This window comes from Lingula anatina, chromosome 1, assembly GCF_051362555.1.
Source record: "Lingula anatina isolate TDL-2025a chromosome 1, LinAna3.0, whole genome shotgun sequence".
Classification (NCBI taxonomy): Eukaryota; Metazoa; Brachiopoda; class Lingulata; order Lingulida; family Lingulidae; genus Lingula; species Lingula anatina.
The window spans coordinates 12880503-12897230 of NC_141767.1; the positions used below are offsets into that span (position 1 = coordinate 12880503).

General features: G+C 34.8%; 1 protein-coding gene across 2 annotated transcripts; it reads left to right on the top strand.

Moving 5' to 3' along the window:
- The first annotated feature begins 1698 nt into the window (after positions 1-1698).
- On the top strand, positions 1699-15664 carry LOC106170608 (spatacsin). 2 transcript variants are annotated; one of them, XM_013550561.2, is made up of 24 exons: positions 1699-1801; positions 2217-2376; positions 2669-2873; positions 3171-3427; positions 3868-4065; positions 4372-4479; positions 4715-4898; positions 5060-5262; positions 5456-5593; positions 6570-6731; positions 6996-7154; positions 7480-7596; positions 8168-8288; positions 8498-8634; positions 8880-9020; positions 9246-9480; positions 9686-9828; positions 10048-10155; positions 12547-12567; positions 13175-13343; positions 13850-13926; positions 14312-14461; positions 14660-14811; positions 15075-15664. In XM_013550561.2, exons 1-24 carry the CDS (start codon positions 1737-1739, stop codon positions 15256-15258), a joined length of 3594 nt encoding a protein of 1197 aa, XP_013406015.2. In that variant the 5' UTR covers positions 1699-1736; the 3' UTR covers positions 15259-15664. The 2 variants fall into 2 exon arrangements, with proteins under 2 accessions (XP_013406015.2, XP_013406017.2); XM_013550563.2 differs by lacking the exon at positions 12547-12567.
- Positions 15665-16728: the final 1064 nt, after the last annotated feature.

Below are 16728 nucleotides of genomic sequence, written 5' to 3' on the forward strand. Positions count from 1 at the left end.
AAAACACCCATTTTCCCACTGATTTGAATGGGGACTAGTGCGATATGCAGGGTGTATCATATTTGGGGCTAGTTCTCTTATTTGGTCGGTGACCCCCAATTTTTTTTGCAAATTTTTAATGTACTTGGGTGTCTCTTCAAACAAAAAAAAATTTAAAAAAATTCGAACGTTGGAACATGTAACGACCGATCTACCTTAACCAGCTTCAGTGCACAGCAGATAACGTTACGTCATTGTTTTGTGTAGAGGAGATACCGCGAGTAGCAATTTGTAGGTTGAGAGTAATAAAAATGTGAAAGTATAAAAAGTTATAATATTGATTAAATAGACTTATAGGTACATGAAGTGCTTATAATCAACAGTAATAAAGGCATCGGAGGTAAATTAAAGGAGAATTTTACAAAAAATTTGAATCCCCAAATCATGAGTGAACGTACGAGTTTACGCCGTGCGTCAGATGTAGTTCTTTTCTCACGTGCTTTCATCTTGGGCTGTCAAAAATGAAAAAATTCTATCAAGTCCGATAGAGAAGTTCACAAAAGAAAAACATTGAGGAAAGAAATAAAAATAACAAAGATTACGACAGAACCAAATGAAAGAGAACAAATTGGGACCCATGGAAAGGTGACTTCAATTTGCAATTAGTCGAGCGGCAACATTTTTTGTAAAACCGTAACTCGAAAGTATCACGCATTGCGACCGAGCGCAAGCATCTCGATCCAATAACTCGCCCATACTCGCCCCGTATATTTAATATATTGTAGCCTCTATGTGATATATATAGCTATTCTCAATAAGCAATGCTTTCGAGATGCGGGGCCCTGCAGGACTGTCTATGGGCCATTAGCGTGCAGGACCGTTCCCGACCGCTTTTTAAAGCTTAAAAGCGATATTCAAAGGGACCCTACGTGCTAAATTCTTTCTTCTTTATTGTTAGCACAGAGATCGATTTATTTGACAACAATATATATATATATATATTTGGTCATACTTGTTGCTATACAGAAAAGCAAAAATTATGATCAAATGATATCACGAAGTTGGAATAAAAGTTATGAATAAATTATTGAAGAAGAAATGAGACAGCCTGCAAGGTGAACATAAACTGAATTGACTACCCCCGCTTTCCCCCGCCCGCTAAAGGGCCCTGAAAATTTTTGGTATTTTAGATGGTGAATGGTGCCATTTGGTATGGTTTAGAACTATGATTCAACTAGTGAAAGTCTTATTTCAAGAGATGAGTTTTTTTTTACAGAAATTAAAAGGGGGGCGTCAGGATCGAGCCCCCTGACCCCCTCTAAATCCAACACTGACAAGGTAGGCCTATCATTCAGAAGAAATTCCAACCAATTTCTAAATGTCCATGCATAAGGCATGATATTGCCCTTTCATTTCCAAATTACTCTCCCAAGAGTGCATTCTAGACCCCCTCAGCATACCTCTCTTAACTCTAGGGGTTATCATAACTAGGGCAGGTAACTACATGGTCGGGCTGGTAACTTTTCAGAGTTACCTGCCCGGCGGTCTGGCTAGTAATTTCCTCGAATTTCATACACTGATATATATATATATATATATATATATATATATATATATATATATATATATATATATATATATATATATATATATATATATATATGTGTGTTGTTTCCTTGATTTTGAACATTTTGATGATGTCTAACTATCCAGGCAGTTTACTCCTGCCCTGTGTGTACCATAGAAGGAAGTCTGCAATGCAGGTGCTCTCCTTGTTGGAGGAAGCCGTGGCTTGGAAGATAGATCATGATAAGCTGAAAAAGTAAGTTGCTTAGATAAACATGGGAGTGACTTTGAATTACCAATTAATCTGGCAGAGAAACAGCTTAATACAGATGTGGCAAAACCCAGTTTATTTTGACTTTCTTATTTGAAGATGCTGGTGTACATTTTGCTGCGATCTAAACTAGTCTACTTCTTGCCAAAGCTGAGTCACGGCTAAAGCTGTGCACATACATTGTTACTGCAATTGCTTGTGTCACTTTATATGAAGGACTCATAGCAGGCCAATTTAAATGATGGACTAAACATCAAAATTAATCTTTTTAAAAATAGTTTATTACTTAAGCACTACCAGGTTATCAGCTAGGACATCAGTTTTGCTTCAAATTGTTTGGTTTGATTAAAAATTGATGCATTTTTTCAAAGGTTTTTTTCAAATATTCTGTATTTCTTAGGACCAGTCTTGATGCCAGCAAGGAGTGGCTGATAGTGATACTGTTCTGTCATGTCCAGAAGCTCAAACTGACCACCACGTACCTGCTGGAGTGTGCAAAAGATGACCATTGGGTCCGCTTCCTCAACTTTGCTCAGTTGTATCAGTATCCAAAGGAACTGGTCAGTTTGTGGCCACTCAGCAGCTTTTTATATTTTGACTTAAATTACTATAGGAAAAAGTGTATATGACAGTGTAATTACTGTAAAGTGATATAGTTATTAGATATATATAAACTTACCATTGTGAAACTGATAAAATCTGCTTTTTTAAAACATTGTGCCATTTTAGGTTTTAGCTTTTAAAACTTGATATTGTTATCATAAAGACAGTTATTTTAGACAGATTTAGGGCAACATTTTTCACCTCCACATCATTTTCTTCTGGTATGCACAGTATTTACTTCTCTTCCAGCTGGTTGAAGTGGTCTCCAGTTTCCGTAGCTCTCACCTGAGGGAACACCTGCGACATGTAGTGGAAACTGTACAAGTAGACCGTGTGAAGACAGAGGAAGACTCGGGTGTGGGAGGGGGCAGTAAGAGACAGGCACAGTCCAACAGGTCCAGAGACTCTAGAGCAACCCTGTATTCAGCCCTTGGAATTTCCAACAAAGAAAAAGGTGAGGGTTTTGTTACATGGTGGATTTATTTTCTTGTGAGAATATCAGGGATCAAAACAACTGACATCTGCTTTAACTTTTGATGAAGCCTGTGAGAAAAAAGATCACCATCAAATTTTTTTCTGACTGATTCAGTGATCAAACTTGCTCGTAAAATTTCTTTATTCTTTCACCAAATTACCGCCATCTGTTGGCAAAAATTGAGCATGTATAGAGATCTAAGTAGACTATATTTTAATTGTAATCACGAGAGAAAAGTGTTGCCAACATTTTAAAAATAATTTTTCTGGCGTTTAGAAAGCAGCAGTAGTGATGAAGAAGCAGGAGAGGAGACATCTTCACCAAAACCTCCAGTGGCCTCAGCACAACAACACCAAGAGGAAGCAGCACCTGAGGAGATGCAGGAGGCCCTGCTGAACCCAGATGTCTTACCAGATGATGTGTTTGGTGTGTTGTTTGCCTGCCAGGCTCAGCCCTGTCCCTGGAAAGCCATGATAGCCCACAGTGTGGCTCTGAAGAACCCTGTACTTGCTCTGCTGGCTGCATGTATTCAGGTGAGACTGGTTCTGAAAAAATGGGAGAAAAAAGAGATAAGACATAATAGATTGTGACTTCTGAAAATATAACAAAGTAAAACAAAATGTCTTTTTGATTTTGTTGTCTCTTTCATGGAATAAAATTGTTTCCGTAGAAATAAAATTGATATTATTGTTACTGAATTTAATTTAAAGACCTTAATTTGGAAAACATGGCAACATAGGACATAGAAGGTAGAAGTAACATATCACTTGATGAAGGCTATATTTTGAATAATCTGACTTAAGCATTTGTAAAAGAAATGAGCTTTTTAAAAAGAAAATAAGCTTCTTTCGAAGACCATTCTGTAGAACTTGATTCATAGATTATAATTAAACCATATTGATTTCATATCTGTGTATCAGTTTCTACTGAACAGAAATATTGAAGTATTTTCTTCCATTATATCTTGCTGTAGGGGGCCTCCACCCTGGACTGCCTGTGTGCCTGGCTGTTGACCTCCCTGGATGTGGAGACCTGTGGAGAGGCTCTCAGTGCCATGGATTACTCCAACAACTCTCTCTTCAAGATGGAGGACCTCAGTCTGCTTCTTCATTTCTACTTGCAGAAAAACTGGGTTTCCATGGCAGCCACTGGGTTTTACATTTTTCAGCCTGTATGAGTTTTTTTTTTTTTTGGGGGGGGGGCTCTCAGATATTGATACTTATCTAACTTTTTGTGCGTGGTAGGGTATCAGTTCACAATATTGGATTGGAGATAGAAATTTTAGTAAAATAGTTGTGCTTAATTCAATTTAAGATATACAGGCATCTCCACTGATGAGGAAGATGGATGTGTTGTAATGGTGATTTATAGAAATATGTGATATCTGTATTTTTCTGACAATTTCATCACTGGTTTTTACTGCTGTGTTTTTTTTATAAGCGTACACCTTCAGTTAAATTTGGTGTTCTTTTTGCAGCAATCACCGCTGGTTCCCTTCCTTTCTTTTTATGGGAATTTTATGGAGAACAAAAGGTTTGAAAAGAGCTCTCAAATGTTAGAGGAATTTAAAGAATTAATGCTAAAGGTAAGTACATGTATATTTTCAGCAGGATGAAAGACTGGGAAACAGTTGCTCTGGTCCTTTATAACAATAAAAAATCATATTCCAGTTATTTTAATAATATATTCACATTAAGGTAGTCAGCATCTTATAAACTAGGTACAGAATCACTCTCTATATATTTTGCATAATCCCCCTTAAAGTCTTACTCATATTTTTGTTATATCATTGAAAAGTGCATATTTTCTTTACTGTTCAGTATCGGCGTCGAAGCCCAAGGACTCAATATCCACCAGAGCTGATTGGAGACATATTGTGGGTAGAAGAGCAGGCCAGCAGCATGGTGAACTTTGCCCTCAGAAACATGACGTCTGCTCATGATCTGCTTCAGTTTCTGAGAATTGTGGACCAGAGTGCAGTGACCAGAGCATTTGGATGTGAAGGTATGTTTTTATGAAATGTGAAATATTAGAATTTTTCCCTATTTATTCCTTGCTTGTTTACTTTTAGGATAACATGTAATATAATGGTAGACATTTTTCCTTTGATTTGCAATTTTGTATATGTAAATGAATTTACATCCTGAATATTGAATTTTTTTCAGTTCCTGATGTGAACAAACTTTGTCGTCTGTACAACATTCTGTATAATGCAGATATCCAGGTGGAATTTGATTGTTTGATCAGAAATGATACGAGATACTGTGAGGATATTGTAAACAAGTTACAAGAGAAGCAACTCTATAATGAGGCCAGAATATTTGCAGAAATATCAGGAGTTGCTAAAGACGAGATTACTATAAAGCAGGTAAGGCATAGCTTAGTCTGACTGTTGAAATGCAAGTGTACTACAAATTCACAAACCTTTTCATTTGATTAGGAGAGAGGAATTTGTTAGGATCTGGAATATTTACTAAATAAGACAGTCAAAAAGTGTTTGTTTGGGAACTAACTGCTGCATGGAGTTGATGTTTTGATTCAGTCATCATTTTCTTCCTCAGCTTCAAGTAGAACTGGCCAAGTTGCAACAGTCCAGTGTGTGGCAATCAGAACAAGGTCGGGTTGCATTCTGGAACCACTGTGATGAACTAATGAAGAAATATCAGATTGATGTGGACAAAGCAGCAGCATTTTTCAAGGTGAATCTTCAGTGTGGAATTTACTGCTATTGTTTTAATAGTGTGTTTGTCTATAAAAGTTTTGGTAAAATAAAGGAATTAATGACTTAAGGATCAGAGCAGTGATATCATGTATATTACTACCAGCGAGATTAAGCTCATTCAAGTAAAATGGTAGCAATGGATGTATCTGTTTAAGTTGTGGAGAGGGGTTTACAAAATGTATGGGTTGGTAAATATGCAAAGTTCAGTTCATGGTAAAAAGAAGACAAAAGGCCAAGTTCAAGGTCACATTCAGATTGCCAGTACATGACTTGCTATTCACCTTTAATTGTGGGTGTATCTATGGGTGTATCTCTGCCAGTTTGGAAATATAAAGGCGGGAAAATGAGGAAAGCTTAAGTCGTGATGAAAAGTAGGTCAAAGGTCAAATTCAAGGTCACATTGATATTACCAATATATGACTTGCTGTTCAAGTTCATCAGTAAACAGGGGTGTATGTCTGCTAGTTTTGGAGTGTTTCACATTTTACTTTGAAAAAATTTCAGCATTGAACATTGCAACATTTTACTTCTTGAAATACTGCAATTCCTAAACTGTATGTAAAACAAAAAATGGATATCACTTCCACTATTGCGCTTGACAAGCTCTACGCAGTGAAGCAAACAAGAGGTCTCTAGCTTTTATGGTTCCAGAATTAGAGTGAGTTTCATTTTTTGGCATCTGTTGGGTCCTGTAAAAATGCATCAATTGCCCCTAAACTCACAAAGATGAAAGCAGAACTCAAGTGGATGAGACAGGTCGAGACTAAAACCATGAGTACCACCAGTGCGCATGCATGACATAGCTGAATTAAGATTCTTGATTGATAAGTTTTAACTTTAAAAATATCAAGTTAAAATATCCCTCCTGCTGCAACAAGCACTATGTGATAAACATGTCTGCCCAGAAGACATACATATTTTCCATTTTCTCAATTTTAAAATTCTCAATGTAGGGTCAGGTAGAGTTGGCAGCAGGACATTGGGAGCAGGCTGTCTTGTGCCAGAGAGCACTCTGGTGGCTGCAGAACAATCGTTTGGAGCACCAGCTAACCATAGACAGACTGCAGCACATTTACTGGAAGTGTCGGGTACAGGTGCAACTACAGAATATGGAAGTAAGATACTTGTGAAAATAGTTTGCACCTTCAGGTGATATTTATTTATGTGGCTAATGGTATTGTTCAACTTCTGTGATAAGAAAACCTTACATTTTGGTTAACTTAATTCAATATAAATTGAAAATGTGACTAATGATTATGAAAAGTGGTTTCAGTTTTATTTCAGCTAAGATCTGCCAAAATTGTAGAAGAATTTTAAGTTCTTCTTATAAAAAAAGGGTTAAGGTCTGGAATTATATTTTTTGTTTCTTTTTATTTTAGGAAAAAGACGAAAATGGTATAGTTATTCCATCATTTGATATTGTAATGGCTCCACACAGGTCACAAGAAGCAGTTTTACAGCAGACAAAGAAAGAGCTGCTTGGTTTTGGGAAGATGCCTCGTAGTGAGCCCACCAAAATGACAGATTTATCTGCCAAGGTATTAACTTTCATTGATTTTACATACCCATCAAGCGTGTTTATTTCTAGCTAAGGTGTGTGGTGTTAATTAAATTTGAAAAGCCACTATTTAAGATGTAACTTATTTAAGATGTAGTTCAAATGTGGAGAAAGTTAAAATAAAAACTTGACATATTTATTATAAGCCAAGTTACTTGTAACTAGCCAGTTGATAATTATTTTAGTATAATTTTTTTAATGGAAGTATAATAGTTAAACATGAGTATTTAGTTAAATATAATTTATTTTATTCCATTTTATTTTGATATGAGTGTTTATGTAAGCTATGTTTTATTCTTCCACAGGAGATAGGAGCCCTGGAAGCTCTGGTGGGCACACTGCTGGACAGTGGCCAGATTTCTGAGGCCAGTAGACTGGCCAGTCAGTTTGGATACTTCAGTCAAGACCTGGCCATTGTGGTGGTAGGTGGTCACTTGTTTGATGATGCATGCTTGTACTTAAGCAATGAGTAGAATGTTCAGTTCATGACTATAAAAGCTAAATGATTTAAATGGGAGTGAGAGAATTTATTTATATATAAAAAATTGACAATATTGAAATGGGGATTGGAGGGGATTTATAGTCCCGCAAGTGTTTGACTCGATGTGCTTTTCACCCGTCTCATTATAACGTCCTGAAGGTGAAATGAGAACTACCCACTACATTATGAACAAGACTGCAGTTGAAGCAGAAAGTAAAATACTTCAGTTACTTGTCCAGTGTTTTAAAAACTTGAGCTTGTTAGCAATATTTGTACCTGTATAGATGAACTAACATAACCATTTACTATGTAGACCTGTTGACCTGAATACATATCAGTATATATGATACATTTACTCACAATTTTTCATTCATTCTTTCAAAAGTTAATCCCAGAAAAAGATACTTTCATAAACTTCTTATTTGATTACATTACAGAAAATATCTAAATTAACTATTAAAATCAATAAGAAATGTCTTAATTGAAATTTTGATATAATTTTTTTCATTCAGACTTGCATGCGGTTAGCTCATGGAAATATTGCATCTGAGGATATAGATGAAAGTATGAAAGAACTGCTGAACAAAGAGACACCCAAACGGAAGTCCACCCTCCTCAGTAGACCTGGAAGTGGTATGTCAATTGATATGCTGTACATCTGCTGCATTTTTAGTCTACTTTGTTGTTAAACAATATGTACAAAATTTGATTTTTCATCCTTTCCGTCTTTTCACATATTAAGATGGTTATGTCATCATAAAGAAACATTGGAGTCTACAAAGCACTTAATTAAAAAACCACTAACCTTAATAACTTACCTAAAATAATTTGAATTGTTACAGGTACAAGTTTTGTCAGCCTTGATCCAGTTTCTGTGGAGATGAAAGGTATCTTAGCAACAATGGAGAAATTACAGCAGCATTGTAACCATGGGCAACAGTGCTGTCAGATGATATTGACAGCCTATAGAATATCACAGGTAATAGATAGGTTATTTGACTATTGTATTTGGTTTCCTTTTACTTTTTTGTGTTAATTGCTCTGATTTGCAAATAAATAATGGCATTAGTTTTATGAAAGCTGTTTATATTTTTAATCTGGTTTGCATTTGATTCATATAAATAAAACAAATATAACATACTGGAATATAAAGTACTATAAAGATGAATGGAAGATCTGTTGATTATAATTACTTCTAGTTGTTATAATTTGTTTTCCCCTCAGATGATTTCTAAATATAACTATGAGCGTGTGATGGAAGAACCCCACTTCACCTTGCTTCACAGTTTACTAACATGTGAAAATGAAGAGAGATTCACTCTTGCCAAAACTTACATAGAGACCAGTGGATTAGCAGACTCTGAGGTAAGAATGTGGTAGGATACTTTGAAAATCCAAGTACACCATTCTGCATTATGAAGATGATATTCCAGACATCGCAGAGGGCCTTATGCAAAAACTGATTTTATTTATTTATATAATGCCAAGAAGTTCCTTTTATTCCTAGACCCCTTTGTATTATTATCTGTTGTAATACTATAATTGATATTTATTAATTTAAAACATTTGATATTTCTTGTTTTTTTTTAGCTCTGTGTTTTTCTTGCTGACCAGATCCTCTATTCACTGAGGGTGCTGACTGGAGCGAGCTCTGATGATGAAAGCTCCATACCACGAAGTGGCAGTGAACTGATTGTGAAGCCCTCCAGTTCCACGACAGTGTTTCCATCATTGATTGACCTGTGTGGAGACCCCTCACTACTGGGAAGCTGCTTGCTTGATGCTGCTAAAGCACTGGGAAGTGACACAGATTTGTCTTCTAAAGGTAACATGGTACACTTTGGTCATCAAAGATCATTAAAAAGCAGAATTTTTCAAACATTTTCTTAAAATTATGTGGGTATTTGAAGAAAGACATATCTGTTATACATACCAATTAAACAGAGTCTATACAGGCATTTAGCTATAGATTTATTGTATGATATGATTTAATTGTAATTATTTATTGATTTTATTGTAATTTTCTGTAGAATTGGCCTTGGAAGTCGAGTTGTTAGTAAGGGCCCATCACTGCTTCACAAAAGCCTGCAAGATGGAAGGTATTGCTAACATATTACGTTCAGCCAGAGTCCTGTCAGAGAGGCTTGCAAAAGCAGAGGAGTTTACACTCATGGTAAGTTCAAGCCAATATGACTGCACATCAGATTAGGTCAGTGCCATTGTTTTAGAGTGACAAAAATGAAGTAAAATTGTCCACACCATTATGACATTTACACAGGCAGTTATTCCAATCTACTTAAATATAATCATCAAGTTATAAGAAATTTGCATGACTTTTGAACAGGGTGCCTTAAAATAGTAATAACAACTTATCTTTTGATATTTGTTATAGTTGAGACTCCTCACTGGTGTTGGTCGCTTCAGTGAGATGACATACGTGTTTGACATCTTGTGGCAGCATCATCAGTTTGAGCTGCTCTTCAGGAAGGGCATGGAAAAGGTAAGGAAAATTTATCTCTGACTTATCAGTGACTCCAGTTTTAGAGCACAGATAATGTTGTGTTTTGTGCACAACTAAGATAATCTTATTGATTCATGATAAGTGCCATAGCTTGGAAAGCAAAATTGTATTTAAAACTTTTAAAAATACAAAACAAAAATTTTCTGGTTGTGTTCTTAGATTATTTAGTTTTAGATTGATAAATATACTGATCATATAGATTTGTAAGCTTACTACTGCCATTGACCTTGTTTTCCTGTTTAGATTTATCTGTTAATGCACAAAGTTGAGTCTTGTGTAACTGCTGTTAAGACCTCTCATCACAGGATTACATTGCATACAGCTTGATACATACTATCAAATGATATATACAATCTGCAATGTAGGTGACTGGTCTAAGAGGGTTAAATGTAGATTTTCTAGTAGAATTATTAAGTCAAGAAGAATGCAAAATAGGGCACCTTGTGCCCCATTGTGTCTCCTGAATTAAAATAAGTAAATTGGGAATTCATGTCTCATGAAAAACTTTTTAAAAAGTATAAATTAATGTTTTAGATAATTATTAATTTATTTATATATTTCATCTTCAAACATTTTACAAGACTTGTAGCTTTTTGGGATCTTGTTCCTTTTTGGGGGGCATGGGGACACACCCAAAAACACACACACACACACACACACACACACACACACAGTTTTCTGGCACGTCTGCTTTTAGTTGAACTCCTTTACTGACACATTTATATTTCATTTTCTGATGGTATATGGCCAATAAATCTTAATTTTCAACCTGAGCTTAATGTAAATAGTGGTTAACCTTATTTACAGACATTATACTTATGCTGTATATTCTACTCAACCCCTATTTGTAAAGGAAATCTCAAAATGTTATACATTGAATTAGAAGACATGGTTAAAAGCAGCTATCAAAGCCCATGTTCAAATCACAGTTACATTTTCTCTTATCATCTCTTATATTTTTTTCTCGAGTATTTTCTAGAAATCACTTTTCTGAAGAATTCTCTTTTCAAAGTTTTGAATGCAAAAATAACTTTAAAATGTCTGTCAAATCCATATTTTCCTATTTTTATATAGAAAAAATATGAATGTTGAAATAATCTTTTATTTATCATGTTCTCCCACATGAAGTAAAATGCCCCTTATTCTGCAGATGAGATACCTGCAGGCTTTTAAAAATTGTATGTGTAAACTTTTAACCTCATTAAAGTTTCTTCCTTTTCACTCATACATTTTTGATCTAGACATTGATTTAGCGAACTGGCACAAAGTGCAAAATCAGTAAATATATGCAGTAGTTATCTACTATCAAAACAAGACATCACTATTATTTACAGAAATTTGTAAGTGTCCTCATCCTTTCTATCTGACATATTTGTTCACCCTATGATTGCCACCCTTTTCAAATGTTTTTGTTCAATGCCTGTATATAGCTAGCTTTGCTTTCTAGTTTCTTTTTCAAAATTCAAGTCAATATTGTAGACATGTAGATAAAATATACAGTTATGTATACATATAATTATTCTGTTTTACATGCTTCTATTGTATATGGAATTGTGTCTTCTCATATCTTACAGTTTTCTAGGACAGCTTCCATTTTAGAGCAAGAGCATTTTGGCAGTGTTCTCTGAAATAAATAAACTGTAATAGCAGCTAATAACTATGTTTTTTCAATCTACCAGGGCCACCATTTGTAAAACTGGTTTTTAAGGACTGAAGGGGTGGAAATGTATCCACACTTTTAAGTTTGAAAAGAATTGTGTATATGTAAAAGTGGATTAATCATGAAATTTGTCAGTGTGTTTTGATCACATTTTGACAGCTTTTATCACATATGTAAGAGGCTTGCCAATTCAAACTTTTTAGACATATGTTGCTTGTAAACTATTTTGATCTCTTTGGTATGTACATAACAGGGTGATATCAAGGTACAACAAGATAACAAGATATAACCAAGTTACAGAAAGTTTAAATGGCAACTTATTTGACTAAGTACCACATTAGGAGTTCAGAATTTTAGTGCACATGTTGTGAATGGTGGACCTAAAAATGAGCTTTTATGAAAACATTTTAAACATATTCCTGATAAAGTTTATATTTTAAAAATGTAATTATGTGAAAAGGTATTTATGGACAGTGTGCTTAGCAGTACACCAGCTGGTACCTTTGCTTGTTCTTTGCTATATTTTTGCTAGGAATGTTTAAAAAAATTGTCAAAACCTCTTGTCTTATAATTTGCTTTTGAATCAAAATGTATGAAATTCTGGCTTAAACATTTCCATCTATTGCTTTTTAAACAGTTAAATTAATTTTCTTTTTTTGTGACATATTAAAACTTATTTCATTTGACATATCTCTCTTGATATTTTACAGGCAGTAGGGTTTGCAATAAAGGTACTTGTGAATACTTATTGTGACATTGTATAATTCCTCATAAGATACCTGTAACTTTTTATGATTTACAATTCCCATCTGTAAACACTCCACCTTTGCATTTGATGTTTACCATTCCACAAAACCTTACCTCAACCTGTTTATTGTAATTTAAACAATATTTGCCTGAACTGGTGTCATAGTGAACATAATGAGGGCCAGCCATTTGCTATTCATGTTTGTCAGTACTGAAGCCTCTATACTGGAAGAAAAAAGTGATGCCTAGTGAAGGAGTGAAATGAATTTTAATGTTTCTTTTGTTATGACCATTTATATAGTAAAATTAAGGTTGTTCAAGTTTCAGTTTTCAGTATTTGAATCTATTGTTTATTCTTTACTAACTTAACAGAACAACAACTAAAATGAGAGTTGGTATTCAAAAATTTGTGGAGTATATAACAATTCTGCTATACTCTGCAGTATCCAAGAAAGCTCATTTTTTGTCATGAAAAGAATGGCCAGTATCTGAATATAAACAATATGGGACCAGTTGACATATAAGCTTGTAAAACCGTGTTTATAAATGAGTTTAAAGCAATCTATTCTCAGCTTTTGAATGGTATTCCAGGAAGACAAGCTCCGCCTTGCCATTTTGGAGTACCTGAAACGCTACCACCCAACTGACAATGATACATATACCATGGTGTCTCTCCATTTTACCATGTACAGAGAGATTGCACAGATGTTGGAGGAAAGAGCCAGGAAACAGCTAAAACAGTGGATATCAAAACATTTAGGTCAGTATTTTGTCACCTCGCATACATCTATCTGCAAATTTAAGTCTACTTATTTCCACTATCATTGCCGCATCATGGCAATAAAAGTGTTAGATTTCAAAATTTGATTAAAAATAACAATGATGTGCTAATGGTGTGGCAGTAGTATGTCTTTTTATCTCCCACAATGGAGCATTAGTTATGCATTCATTGGATGTTTATTTTAATAGTTAGTGAGAAATTTGTGTTTTGTAAGGGACCATTCCCACAGATATTTGGATTGATCTTTCTCCCTGGGGAGTCCCACTAAATTGCTATCAACTTGACCAGCTGAAATGTTTGATATACCTAGTAAAGCTGTTCTTGGGGGGTAATTATCTTTACCCTAGCTGATTCGGTAGGCGTGACAGACATTAAAGCCGGTTAAGTTGATAGCAATTTAGTGAGACTCCCCAGGGAGTTAGACCGATCCAGATGGATTGATCTAGGCATGGGAACCCTGTCTTAGTTTTTATTTATTGTTTCAGACAACAGCCCAGATAATGAGAACAAACTGAAGGAGATAATACAGTTATATTCAGATGCTGCTGAGAGCTATCTAAAGGTAAACAAAGAGTTTGATGTGCACAGTAATCAGTGAGTTCAGGCACTGTAAAGATATGAATTATTCTGTTTTAAAAAGAGTGACAAATTAACTTAACACCAAATCAAGTCCAAGTTAAAATTTGGTCTGACTGTAGCTGCAGAGTGCAGGCCTTTTTTAGTCTGATATGTCATACAGCAAATTTAACCAGACAAGCTATACTCTTTCAACATTTCTTGAGATTGGATAATTTTTTTTTTGCATGTAAATTATTTCAATAGATAAAGCTTTGAAAAAACTTTTTTCCAAATGTGATCATCTTTAAAACAAATTTTCCTACTTGTTCATTTTGAATTGTTATAAAGCTATGATGGGTAATATGGGTAATATCGCAATTCTATCCCAGGAGGATTGCTTGCGCCATGCACAGAGCTGTGTAAAGCAGGCTCAGTTGGTGGCTCTGCAGATGCATCTCTTGCCCTCTGGTACAAAAGTGATTAACCTACACACTGAGGATGTGACCAAATTCATCACAACTCACAACAAGTTTTATGAGGTAGGTGCTGAAATATAAGACACAATGTCTCAAGAAAAATGAACAAATATCAGGTTTGTTAGACCAAGTGTGTAGTTTAAGTGCCCTCTAACATGTTTATATTGTTGATATAATAGAGATATTATGATATAAGAATGTAGGAATTGAAAAATAACAAGTTTATTCAACATAACAATAGAGATATGTTTTTTCTGTTAGTCCTACATAGTGGCAGAGGCCTACAACTGCAAGAATATCTGGCCTTCAGCCTTGTTCCAGCATGTAATAATCAATGGAGACTTGAAATATCTCCAGGACTACAAGGCACACATAGGACTCAACACAGCAGTGATACTGGAGGTGGCTGACAGGTTGGTCATTCTGTAGAAATAACCAGTTTCACTATCTGTGTGTCCATCTGACATTTTTACCAAAATTTCAAATTTACATTGTTATTTTTTTTTTAAATTGAACTTTTGAATGTTTTATTATAAGATGACATTTAGAAGTATTTTTTTCTGTTCACTACACAAGTTGTGATTTATATGTTATAGCAAATGAAAATAAGGTAATTGTGTGCATCCTTTAATAAGCAAACGTTTTGATGACCATACTGTAGATTTCATTATTCCAGGTACAGACGTGAAGGCAGTAAAAATGGCAGCAGTGCCAGTAACATGAAGAGGCTACTGGAGAGCTGCAAAGACATTGTCACCAAGTTCAAAGTGGCACAAGAATTTGCATTTGATGATATGTGGAAGGGCTTGTTAAAAGGAGACTCTGGGCCATATTTGCAAGATGTTATGGGCAGCAGATGACTATACTCAAATTTTCATTTATTTGTAATCAAACAATAAAATAAGCCCTGTTATGAATATGTTTCATCTATGAGTAAGTAAGTGAGTAAGACTATGACATCATTCTGCAAAGATTATTGCCCAGTTATTGCAAATTTTGCCAATGAAAACTGTGATATGAATCTAATGAAACCAAGTTGTATGAAAATTGCTTTGATCAAGATAAATGGAAATGGTGCCTATTGCATTATGTAAATTCATCAAAAGCTCCTATTCAAAAAGTTATATGTTAGATAGAGGATATATTTTCAAAATTCACCTTGCCAGACTTTCAGTTATAATTTTTTTCTGGGCTGTTTTCCTTTGTATGATCATTCCTTTGTATGGAAAACATGAATAAACTAAGTTTATTAACTATTATCAATTACACCTGGGCCCTTTTTCAACAAGGACTACTAATTTAACTACATGTACTGCCATTAATGCTAAATTTGGAGACCTAACTAAAGTCAAGATTTACCCTATAATTAGGTGAAAAAAAGACGTGATAAATCAGCTCTGTTCCTCATTTCTCAAGTATTTTATTATCCTCCTCTCTCAAGCTTTCTTTTTATCTACAATACTAGATGAGGCAGACCACATTGGTGTATTGGGGACTATGAATTACTACAAAATATAATTTTCGGGTAATTAACATCCCAGTAAAAGGGCTTTCTTTACAGAATGTTATGTATTTGTCATTATTGAATAATATTAAAGGAAATCAAAACCTGAAAGAGTCCTGCACTCCCATAAGCTTAAAAAAAGTTTTAAGAATACCCCTTCAAAGTTTTTAGTAATATTTGGCACTTGTGGATGACATATTCTCTGTGCCAAAGGTTTTATTACAGGACTTAGAAGGATAAAAAGAATGCTGAACTTTAAAAAAGTATGCTTAAAGATGATTAAGTCTCAGTTCTTTAATATGGGTTTGAAATAGGGGTAATATAGAATTCATAAGTCAAACTTGATGCTTTTTACATACAGACTGTATATGTCTGTATATAATCTGATCAGTGTCTGTCCCTGTTGTTGCTGTTGCCAAATGTTCATCCTATTGCTGCCAAACCAAACTTTTATTTTACTTAAAATTTACAGTGTGACATGGTTTGAAAATTGGCAGGAATTGAATAAATTACATAATATACTGGGCTTGGGGAGATTATGATGTGCTTTTCAGATTATGGTGTTTTTAGGTCAGATTGATGTATAAGAAAGATATTCTGGTGATGAAATTCTTACTGTTTTTGATGCTATCGTGCACCTCAAGCAAAACTAACAATTGTTATCTCAGCCTGCTTGGGAAAATGTGCTCTTTATTGATCCTCCTGTTATCTTAATGATACCCCTGTAATAGTGAAAATAATCCTATTTTGCGTCACAAGCCCAACTGTGCTGATCTTTATCTTGCACTGTTGGCATGTAGTGCTCAGGTTAAGATGTCTACTGGGA